General features: G+C 44.9%; 1 protein-coding gene across 2 annotated transcripts; it reads right to left on the reverse strand.

The window, feature by feature from the left end:
- Positions 1-308: 308 nt before the first annotated feature.
- RAPSN (receptor associated protein of the synapse) lies at positions 309-9,286 on the reverse strand. Of its 2 annotated transcripts, XM_062577203.1 has the most exons (8): positions 9,071-9,286; positions 6,215-6,553; positions 5,348-5,506; positions 4,893-4,991; positions 4,673-4,795; positions 1,945-1,998; positions 1,108-1,307; positions 309-408 (listed from the first exon to the last, which is right to left on the reverse strand). In XM_062577203.1, exons 1-8 carry the CDS (start codon positions 9,284-9,286, stop codon positions 336-338), a joined length of 1,263 nt encoding a protein of 420 aa, XP_062433187.1. In that variant the 3' UTR covers positions 309-335. The 2 variants fall into 2 exon arrangements, with proteins under 2 accessions (XP_062433187.1, XP_062433188.1); XM_062577204.1 differs by lacking the exons at positions 1,945-1,998; positions 4,673-4,795 and having other exon boundaries at positions 9,071-9,262.
- Positions 9,287-11,888: the final 2,602 nt, after the last annotated feature.

The raw sequence follows: 11,888 nt of genomic DNA on the forward strand, positions 1-11,888 counted from the left end.
AATCTGCTGAGTGATGGCCCCGCCGCCATCTTGGTGCGGGGCAGGGCGGAGCCCGCCGCCAGGACCGCCCCCTCCCCCCTCCCCCCTCCCCGCGCAGGCCGTTGGCGGCGCGCAGGCAGCGCGGGCGGCGTCGCGGTGCGGCCGTTTATTCCAGTCAGTGCCCGTACAGAGGAGCGCGAGGGCGGGGGAGCCCGAGGAAGCGGCCCGCCGCCGCGCCGCGCCGCGCCCGGACGGGGCCGCCGGGAGGCGCCAGGCCCGGCCCGGCCCGGCCCGGCCCGGCCCGGGGGGCTGCGGGGCGCGGGCGCGGCCTTGCCCGGCCCAGCCCCGCCGGCGGGTCACACGTAGCCCGGCTTCAGCGACGAGCGGCGGCAGTTGGGGCAGCCCCGCGTCCCGTTGGTCTGCAGGCACCTGCAAAGCAAGGAGGCCGTTTCGCAGGCGGCTCCGGGGAGCGGGAGGGCGGCAGCCGGCCGCGCCCGGCTCCCCCGGGGCGGGCCTGCTCCCCCCCCCCCTCCTGGAAGCGTTTCAACAAGTTCATCTGCAGAGAGGAAACAGCGCTGCTTTCCCTTACTGCTCGAAAGCACACCGCGGCTGCCCTGGTGCTTAATCCTCCTTTCGGTGTCAGCCTGAGGGTGTATTTTTAGGTGCGTAAGTTTAGTCTTCAGTGTTAATTATTTTGTTATGTCATTTCTCCTAATAGTAAAATGATGTGGAGTTAACTTAGTCCTTTGTGACAGCATTGCAGTAACAGACTGAACACCATATCCAGTTCAAGAGACAGAAATTATGGGATGTTTAGGGAAAATAAAAGCCAAACCACCTGTGGAGCTATAGAATTGAGTCCCCAAGAGAAATTAAAGGAGGTAAGAATCTGAGCTGGGCAAGGGCATTAGGGAACAATCATGTAGAGGGCAGAAGTGGGAGCGGGATGCATGCTCTGGCTGAATCGGATACTTAAAGACTATGAGATTCAAGACACACCACAGTGGGATCCTATGGGGCATAGGTAAGTGGGACAAAGACCATCTGTAAAGCTGTCCTGTTCTGGATATGAGTATTTCCTGTGACTAATGTCATGACAAGGACCCCTCTGTAGTTCCATCTCATTACTTTAAATGGAAGAAGTGGGAGCAAGGCAGCGCCTGGAGCTGGTTGTTCTTCTCCCCGATGGACTCTCCACACATGCCACAGTACAGCTCCATCTCCTCCACACATTCATGGAACTTCACTACATGGTCGCGCAACTCTTGCTGTTGCCCTTTTGTGCGATAGATCCTTTCGCACAGGCAGTGGAGCTTCAGCAGGCCAAGCTGCACATAAAGGGTGAAAACAGAAGAGAAGCAAATGACAAGGTGAAGACAGATCTGGCAGAAGGAGTAGAGAGCACTACCAGAAGTCTCCTACAGCCCCATCAGCCAGCTAAAGAACCATCAGCATAGAAAGGTACCCAGGGGACAAGACCAGGATAAGGACATTTAGTATCCAAGTTCTTCCTGCCATTAACCCCTCTTCTCTCTATCATACAAGGGATTCCAGATTTGAGGCACTCTGCAGCTTTTTCATGCAGAAGGTATTCCTCAGCCATCCCTGAGAAACATGGCACTTCAGTGCCCTTGGCTTCCAGCCAGCACACAGTTCAGATGCTGCTCAGGCCAATGATAGTTTTCAAGGAAGAGACCCCTAATCCTCTAGCTCTCTGGTTGTTTGATGCCCCATTTTTACTGCTCCATTCCCATTTGTTTATTTGTTTTTGACTCCTCTCTCACTTTTCAGACTTGCACACTGATCATCACATGTGCAACTGCCCACAACTAAGTCTCAAGCACCAACTGGTTAATATGGACAGGGTGACAAGCAATAACAAGTCTGAATACTTTAACACTGGTCTTCTCAGGTTACCTCAGAAAAGGCTACAGACACTGCTGAAAGGAAGCTACAGGATCTTACCTTGTTCCCTAGTCCTTCTGCCAGCTCCTGTGCCTTTTCAATGCTTTCCAGAGCCTGTGAATGGAGAGCACGCATTATGAGTTTTCAGTCTGATATATCAAAAACAGACTTGTATGAATAACATGACTCAAAAAAAGAAGGAAGAGGTACAGAGTGGCATTTGGATAAAAAAGCAGCTCTGCAACTCTGGAGATGTAAGATAGCTCTCTGGCAGCTGTTCTCCCACACAAGCTCATCCATAAGAAAAACTTGGTTTCAGAAAAGAGCTACGTTTCTATTCCAGCCATACAACACAAAGTCAGGGTACGATGTTGGCAGAGGCTGATGTTTCCAAACAAGGAGGATTATTTATGGCCATGTGCAGCTGAGTTTCAGAATTGAGATGAAGCACAAGCAAAACAAACGTTGCTCCCTTTCCAGCCTACAGCAATTTTGTTCAGCAATTCAGTTCAGCAATTTTGGGGCAACTTCAGTTCCAATTTTACCTGTGCAAGAGGGGAGGAGAGCGATCAGCACTAACAACACACCATGTTCTTCTATTTTGTATTACTGTCCGTATGTCCACTTTGTCCTACTTACACACACTGCGATGTAGGACTGTGTTGCTCTCAATCTTTTCGATCTGAAGGAAAATTATTTGATGTAGCAGCTGTTATACCAAATGAGTCACTACTTTTCCCTAGATGTGACAATATTTCTTACAATTCTGACAATCAGTCTCTGCTTTCCAGAGCTATTGAGATCTGCTTCAGGTTTATCTGAGAGGAAGATGTCATCTCCCCTCTGACACAGTATTTTCAGGAGGTACATTAGAAAATTTCCAGCCTGTAATTTGGCATTGCTACTATACTGTGAGAAGAGGACCAGATGAGATGGAAGAATGTGCTTTGAATGCAGAGGAGATGGCATTAGACCTGTGGTGGTAGTAACAGCCTAGGATAAGGAACTCACAGTACAGGGAAGCAGGATCTGAAAGGTAGAGGACAGAACAGAACTGAGAGCTGTGGCAGGGAAGAACGACTGTGTACTGGAAAACCCTGAAATTAAAGACTGGGAATAGGATCAAAAGTGACGCAAGAAGCATATGCGATTGGGGAAGAGATGCTGTGAAGTCCAGGGGATGAATTTTCTGAGACAAGAAAGTGAGGACTGCACAGAGTTTGGAAGCAGATTGTGACAGAAGACTGGGAGAACTGGGAGGGTATTGAATACACAAACTGAATGGAACTGAAAGGAAATTGGGATTAGCTGGCCAAGGAGACTTGGAAGATATAGGAGGGCAGGACAAAAATGCAATCTGCAGGTAGAAAGCTAGCAAACTGCTTTATTAGGTAACTAATATTGGGATGAGTAACATAAGAAATAGAAATTGTGACTTGCAAGTTGAGGAACAGACTTGGGCAAGTTCTCATGGCTGTGACATTTGAGGAGGTTACGTTTGTGACAATGTGAGTGAAAGTCCTTGACTATTAGGGCAAAATTCCTTCTGATGCCTGGACAGAACCAGAGATTCATCTGCTCATTCCCTTCTTTTGTGGGCTTTGGTGAAATTAGGACTCTCTGCAAAAGCCCTCAACCAGGCTCTCTCAGATGAGAATTGCTTGTGGTATCTGAGGCTGGCAATGGCTGGAGATGGGAGCACTTGGCCTAGGAGGCAGGTGAGCGCTCTGAGATGATACAGAATATTCTCTTGTTTAGAGGCCTACCTGCTGTGTCTTGCCCCATTACTTTGAATATTAAATACGAGGCTGGGAAGGAATTCCACTAAGCAAAGTTTCTAAGTCACAGTTCCTTCTTCCATAGCAAATGTAGTGTTTACATGCTGGGATTGAGAGGTTTATCTCACCCAAGTGATTCCCTATTGTACAGCACTCAAATGCTGGCTTGAGCTTGTCTTTTCTGATAGGCATATACTTGATTGTCTACTAACTGAAATACTTCGTTCTAGATAAAATTCTTTGTGTCTAATATAGGTGATTAGGGTTGAACTTAAGTGCATCCGTGCCCAGAACAGTATCCTGGTGTGGCACCATGCAGTCATTCCAGGCTGCTCAGCACTAGGCTCAAGGCTAACTTTTGAGCATCTCATTCTGCAGTCCCAATAAAATCTAGATTTCATTGCAGGAACATTAACTCATGCATTGCCTAAAGCATTTTCAAAATAAGTAACTTCTCCCCCTTGTACTGTATCGACCTGTTACCTATTTCCAAATAATTTTCTGTTCTCATTTCTATTTCACACCACAATACAAACACCTTTGAAGTTTCTCTCAAAATTTGCTGCCAAGTCTCTTCGCAAAGGACATGGTGGAGCCATAGAGCAGGCTGATCATCATTATCATAATAATGAGCTTAGTTATGTAGTTAAAAGGTAGGCAGTGGAATCCATTTCAGAGCATAAACATAAGCTGATTGTCTACAACTGCAGGAGGAGACTTTCTTTCTCCCATTACTGGCTTCGCAGTGTTGTGTTTAAAGCCTTCAGGACTGGCTAATGACACAGTTCTGTAAGTTACTGGTCTGACCCAGAACTGGATGTTCATACTGTTAGTAACAGATTCCTCGCTAAGAGGGACCAATCAGAGAAACGTCACTGTGCAAGTAACAGCCCCTGCTCGTAGAACAAGGAGTATAGGACTCTACTGGACTTTGATGAGCATAAAGCTTAGAAAGAGAATGTGCCCTAGTCTTGTCCTACAAGCTCCTGTAGAAACAGCTTGTAACTGACCTTCTCCAGCTCCTTCCGGATCATCCAGCATTTAGCAACTCCTAGCAGCACCTGGATCTGTCCCAGGCGGTTTCCAATCTCTGTCATGATGCTCATGGAAGAATCATACCGAGGAAAGGCTGTCTGCAGAAGCAGGGAGGAAAATACACTTTTTGCCGTGGCCTGCTTTTCTTACCTCCTTGCCATCCCCTATGTCCTTCCTGGCAGGGAGGAGTTGTACCTGCACATCTTTGCGACTGCGATGGATATCAGCAAAACAGAGCAGACACAGTGCCTGCAGAGGCCGGTCACCATGCTGCAGGGCAATCTTCATGGACTCCTGAAAGAAATCATCTTTGATCAGTAAAAGAGCTTGTTCCTGGTCCAGAACAAAGAGGGGCTGGGACTGAAGGTCTAGAGCACTCCAGCCAGTGAAGGGTCAGCTCCAGAGAAATGCCACAGTCTCTTTAAAGCAAGTGAAGTCTTGTTCACATGCTCCCAACCAGAGGGTGTTTAGGGCCAAATTTTTGAGACGCCCTGGACTACTGAAACCTCAGCTCTAGGACTGGGAGGCAGCAGGAACATCTAGAGTCAAGTGAGCATGCCATGGTATCCCTCTTCCTCCCACTTCTGTCCTCTAGGTAAGATCCCTTTGCAGAGACCTCTGACAGCTGTGCATCTGCCGGCACCCTATACCTCACAGCAGTCCATAGCATCTGCCAAGCGCCCCAGCTTCCGATAGGCCACGGCCATATGGTATTGGCTCATTGCACGGTACTTCAAGCTCCAGCCCTTTCCATAATCATTCACCAGCTCAGCTGCTTTACATGGGAAGAACAAGGCTTTCTCGTAGTCCTATAAAGCAGACAGACAGTAGTTACAGCAATAGTGAGCACTCAAAAAAATAGGTGACCACTGAATATTTTTGATTTACTAATACTGCAATAGCTTGCCGCTTTCTGTAAGCCTCTCAGCCCTTGCCCTTCTTCTTCCATGTGCCCAAGTCTCAGTATTAACATGCCTGTCAAACTGTGGAAGGTAGAATTCCCATATACTGAATTCATGTTATTCAGTGGGTTCAGGACACTGAGGCAATAACACAGCAACTAACTGTTGTTCTATGCAGTATGTTGTAAGCTTTACATGGCAGGAATGATGTACCCAGCTCTACAACCACAGACTGAAACATTCTCTGCTGTTACATCATCTCCACTTTCAGCATCTACAGAGAGCCCTCATGCTTTCCATGTGGTGAGTCAGGATCTCTCAGAGGTTGGTTATTCATCATGGTAACAAATAGGAAGAAATGGCCTTGTTAAATCTGCAGTAAGTAATAGCATAATGTATTTTCACTTTTAAGCATATTTCTGCATTAGAAATTTTATTCTAAAGAGAAATCTTATTTTACAATAAGCACATAAAACTATTAAAAATACTTAAAACTGTTCTTGAGCTACATAAGACTGCAAAAATGAAAAAGCCCTCATCTTTTCTTATTATCCACCTTTCCTGAATCCGTGAGACAATCACCCTCTCATCCTCCCTCCCTTTGGGTTACTGTACCTTTAGCTGGGCGTAGAAGTTCCCCAGGCTGCAGCAGACGCGACACTCCAGCATCTTGTCATCGTTGTTGTGTGCGTAGCGCAAAGCTTTCTCAAAGCACTCCAGAGCCTTCTGGAAAATGCTGAGGCCCAAGAAGGCATTGCCCATGCTGAGGCTCACCTGGCCATTCAGCTGCATGTTCACAGTGGTGCCCTGCATATTCAGGCATGTCTTACAGTACGAGATTGTTTTCTGGAATTCACAGAGCTTCTCATTGCTGCGAGCCAGGTTTAGGTAGCTCTCTGTAAGGTAATCTGGGTCTTCTAGCTCCCGTGCTGTGTCAATCTGTACCACTGCAAACTTTAAGTAGAAAAGAAAGTGTTTATAAAAAACATATAATCTATTTAAACACAGCCCAAACATCCACAGAGGGGCACTGTCATGGAGAAGAGGCTCATCTCTGAGCAGGGATTGGAAGTCCAGCAGCAGGGACTGAGAAGCAGTGTACAAACTGAGCAGTGATCTGGTGGTTTAAAAGACATATGAGTAGTCTGGAGAAACCTCTCTCTCTGTCTCTCGGGCAAGGAAGATGAAGTAGGCTGGCAGTTAGTAGAAAAAAAAACTGTTGAATGGCCCTACAGAGAATGTGAGACAGCAAACATTCAGCACAATCCAGCTAAGTTCTCCTACGCTCAATTTAATTTATTCCATTTTCTATGGAATTCTTAAAATATTACATACAGTACTCTATTAATAAGGAAATAACAGGTAAGCTGCTTCACTAAATAATTTTATATCACTAAATTGACGTTTAGTTGTCATGACAGTTTTTGCTCTACAGCCATTACAATTCACTGTATACTGTTCTTTTAGATGTTTTGAAGTTTTTTTATTTAGACTGCACACTCTTCTGGGCAGGGATTCTCGTCTGTGTTTTGTGATGAACCAAGCACACTGCTGGATTAAATTAATACCAGTAATGATGGTAAATATTTAGCAATTGCCTCAGTATGTAAGTCTGTTAGAGATAACAGTTTGATTTACTGATAGCAATTCCCAAGGTCACCAATTACTTCCTTTTTTGCACAATGGTACCACACATAGTTTAAGCTATTAGAACATTTTCCACAAACAAAACAAGCTAATTGTTTGTGTTTTGGTACATTTGTTCACCCTTTTCTTAGTACTTTAGGAAAGCTGCTATGTGGACTTAGTGATGAGTATTAGCTTATGCTTCCCCATGTTCCCTTACCTTTTTACAAGTTCTTCATTACTTCCCAATTGCCACAGACTCCTTTTCTTGGTGTGAAGTCATTTTTCTCTCCAAAAGAGATTGAGCATCCTGACCCTTCTTAAATCATGGTTCATTTCATACCTCTAATTCACTGACTCCTTTTCTCTCTCTCTCTCTCTCTCTCCAATTCTTATTTTCTCTCCTGGTGATTTACTGTTAAAGCTCTCCTTCATGTTTGCTTGCACACTGTAAAATCTTCAGTTTCATTGAAGCTGCTTTTCCTTTCCAACACTAGGAGGAACTGAAATTCACCTACTCTGATCCTGTTTCTTGTTCTCTTCTCAGGTGACAAATGAAGGTTTAGGTCTACCGGGCTCATTCTTTTGCCCATTTCATGTTCCCATGAAGCTTTCAACTTTTTCTTCAGGTAATCATATCTTACCTTCTCTTTTCCCTGATTAGTTTGCTTTTTTTCTGCCACCACCTAATCCCACATCTCTTCTCAGAACCATTTTTCTTCAAATGTTTTCCAAACGCATTAATACTCCTCTTTCTTCTTCCCTGTAAGTATCCGCTTTGAAGATGGAGCTTTGACACATATATGAGTTTACTATTAAGATGTGCCCCCTGCAAGTGCTAAAAGCAGGTATCTACAATCTTTCCATATGAGATGTGGGTACCCCCTACATTTTTTGTGCTGGTGCTGAACAATTACCAGTCTAGTAAAAGGTAACCAAAAAAACACAGGACAAGAATGTCAAGGCTCTCTAGTCAGACCCTATTTCAGGCTGAGATAGTTTCTTAAAACTATGACACTTATTTGGTTTCTGCCTTCCAGATTCTTGAGTCACTGTCTCAAACACTGCCTGCTGCTCTATATGCAACCTGTCACTCCTCAGATCCATTCATCAGCTTATTTTTTATTTAATCAAATATGTTTATCATCATATTCTTGAAGTTTAGCTTCAGCTTTTTTGCCACACTCTCATCAAGCCCCTTATCTTCCTTTCTTCCATGTTGCCCTGACAACTGGAATCCATCTCTGATCACATCTGTCATGCTGCTCTTGCAATGTCTCTCACCCCCCCCAACCAAAAAAATCCCAACTCCACCCTTTCCCCTCTTTCTCCTTTTAATCACCTCGATACAAAGAAATAATTATAATAAAAAGCAACATAAGATCTATATTAGATATCAAACAGCAGTTGAACAAGATATCAGACATCTCTCAACATTGCTGCTTGTTCTACAGAATACTCCTGGAAATTTTTTTTTACAGTGGTGTATACACTGTAAACATCTTTCAGTGGGACAGGGGCCCTGTTTTCATATCTCTCTGTGAAGCTAGATCAGATGGTGCATGCGTGTGGGGAAATAAATCAATGACAGTCCCCATGATTAACTAGAGAACCTGATTAACCTGGGAAACCTGAAGGACCAGAGCCATTGAAAAGTAGCAGTCTATATCTTGGAGCCTGGACCTACTGGTCACCACACTGATTAAGGCAGCCCACCATATGTACCAAGCTCATGGTACATCTCACTATACTGCAAAATACAAACCGTGATCTCCCATTCTAATCTCCAGCCACTCTCCATGGTGGGTGTGACACAACAGCATGCATTCATCTCGATTGCCTTACCTTCAGCATATCTTTGTATCTGCCCATCTCTGCATGAGCAGTGATGAGACAACCCAAAACCCGAAACCTGCCAGCAGGATCCGCAGACTTCTCCAAAACCCTCATCCAGACTTGCAGGGCCTTTTCAGTATGATTAGACTGGTAGAGATGGAGTCCTTTCTCTATCTGCTGCTTTGTCTGGTCCTGACCCATCTCCTCTGCATTAAAAAGCCTCATACACTAACCTTTAAGGACAGCACAAAAGAAGTGCCTGAGAGAGAACACAACATAAAATGCCCTAAGAAAGGAGGGCAGGTTGTGTGCTCAGAAGGCTTGAAGCCATAAAATCCCAGCCATGTCAGGGTGCTGGAGCTGCAGCAGGCAATGGCAAGAAGAGCTTGCTCAGCACGGAAGATAGAATCCCAAATCCGCTAGGCAGATATCTTGCTTGCTAAGACTCCATCAGCATATTCACCTTGCCAATCCCATAAACAAAGAGGAAAAGCAAAAGAGGGAGAGAAAGAGGAAAAAAACCAGCAGCGATTAGAGTGAAACTCAATCTGAGCAGCCACTGCTGGGCTCCCCCGCATTGGCTACAGCTGTGCCCGCCAGTCTGGCTCACGTGGCTCCCAGGAATGCTGGTCGGGCTTCCCAACTCCCAAGGTCACAGCGAGCCAACTGCCTGCTCTGGCCCGCCACTATGTGGCTTATAAATACTGAAGGGAGAGACAATCAGCGGCAGCCATAGGGATGTCTCAGTTGTCTCTTTTTCCTTTCTCTCACTAATCATCCCTCTTTAAGAAGCACTGGTGGTGGGCTAGCCTGGGACACAGCAGCCCCAGCTAAGATAGCATCTTTGGGAACATATGCCTTAAAAAGGAGAGAATGAACTGAAGGCTCCAGCACATACACACATGCAGGATTATACTTGCAACAATGTGCCTGATACCTCAGCAGGCACAAAATTCAGCCTTCCCTTGGAGGAGCTCAGCAGGCAATATGGACTGTTCCTGTGGTCAGGGTCAGCTCTGTCACAGATTTGCTGCAAATAAGCCACTGACTCATTAACTTCTCAGGGACAATGAGAAGCTAATCCTAGTGAAAACTTTGCTCCTGAGGGATGGTTGCTCCCTGCCACTGGGCATCTGTGATTGTTCTATGAGAATTTTCAATAGGAGATGTCAAAGGAACTATCAAAGTTCTGCACTCACAACTTACCGATCTTCTATGACAAACGATAATAATAACCGAAAGCAACAAGTTTCTGCATCTTCTGACGGCAGAAAAGGCTTGTAGCCCAATTAGAAAATAGCTTTAAAACTTGCCTACACATCTTTGAAAGAGCAGAAGGTAGACTTGTTCCTCCAGGAATCGGGTTTCATACTTCCTTTATGTGCTGCATTTTTAATAGACTTTGCCTTGATTGCCTATACATTCATTAAAAAAAAAAAAAAGCCTCATGGAAGTCTAATATTTTTCAGAAATAGAAGTCCTAGACATAGATTTTGAGTTCCTTTTTACAGGCCAAATAAAGAAGAACAGCAATTCACAGATTCAACAACAGGCCCACACGCAGAAGCAGGCATGTCTCCAGCCACAGCCCTCCTTCCACATGAATTCAGTGGTAGCTCTTCCCAAGCAAACAGAATGGCTGATGGAATCATCTTACAAGCCACAAGTTGGACCATCCTGGCCTGGGCCATCGCCACTTAAGGCAACACAGATCCAAGGGAGCCTTCCTTAAGTAGCATCCCTACAAAAAACAGAAGACTGCAAGAAACAGTAGAATAAGGAACCACAACCTTTCCAGAGACTTCACATCACAGCATTCATTTTCTTAAGAGATACCATCACATTCTTTTTTCCAAAGTTTCCCTAGAAGAGTTTTTTGAATGGTAGAAAAATCTTGCTACAATCAGACTTACTCTCTTTTGTGAGCTTGTATCCCCCATCCACGATACCTGTTACTTAATTTAGCATTGTTTTTCAAAGAGGTAATCCACTAGAAGGTGTTTCAGCATAGCCTTCAAGCATTTTGCTACCATAGAAGCCTGTGAAGAAAAGTAAAGCTTAGGCACAGATAGTTAATGTATAAAGACAATTTCAGCTTACTGTTAACATTGCTACATAGGTACTTTAGATTTTAGGACTTTCATAAAAAGTCTGAAATGGCAAGAAATGGCTCTCTTCCCTGCAGTGATTGTTATTTGCCCCTCTGGATGTGGGTGGTGGGATAGGCACAGGATGCAGAAGACTGATCCTCACTGAACGCAGTGATAATGGTGTAGTCATCAGACTTCTGGATTTCGAGAAACTGAGGTTAGAGAACCAGAGACAGCAGCCGTTGGAGTGTGCTACATGAAAGAATCAAGGAAGGAATCAAGAAAAGAGAAGCAAAAAAATCACGTAATTCCCTGCTGGGGCAAAAGGCTTTACAAAATTACTGTCTGTGAGTAACACATCAATAATTCAAGCTGATTCTGATGGTTCTGGACCACTTCACCCAGACACTGCTCCCACCAATACTGTCATGCATTTGTTGGTCAGACTGCACATCTGACCTGCACTTTTGAGCTGCACTTCATTCTCTTATGAAACAGTGCTTAGTCTCTTAGGAATCCACTCACCCACCTACCAAGATGAAAAGTTATCCTAGTAAAATAAGGACTAGGAGAATCATTAAGCTCAAACTGATCACTTTCAAAGAAGAGAAACATACTCTTATATGGAATATGCCAATATAAGGCCGCCTGAATCAGGAAGGATAAATGGGTAAAATCACCCAGACACCACCTGTGTCTGGGAAGCAAAGGACACAGTGATCAGTCTGTGGCTTAAG

The sequence above is a fragment of the Rhea pennata genome, chromosome 5, assembly GCF_028389875.1.
Source record: "Rhea pennata isolate bPtePen1 chromosome 5, bPtePen1.pri, whole genome shotgun sequence".
Taxonomy (NCBI): domain Eukaryota; kingdom Metazoa; phylum Chordata; class Aves; order Rheiformes; family Rheidae; genus Rhea; species Rhea pennata.

Excerpts from the sequence above, each read along its gene's own strand:
- RAPSN (XM_062577203.1), bottom strand. The coding sequence starts at position 9,286 with ATGAGGCTTTTTAATGCAGAGGAGATGGGTCAGGACCAGACAAAGCAG. Across the intron at positions 5,507-6,214 it reads ACTTCTACGCCCAGCTAAAG|GACTACGAGAAAGCCTTGTT; the intron begins GTACAGTAACCC and ends TCTGCTTTATAG. Across the intron at positions 4,796-4,892 it reads GCAGTCGCAAAGATGTGCAG|ACAGCCTTTCCTCGGTATGA; the intron begins GTACAACTCCTC and ends CTGCTTCTGCAG.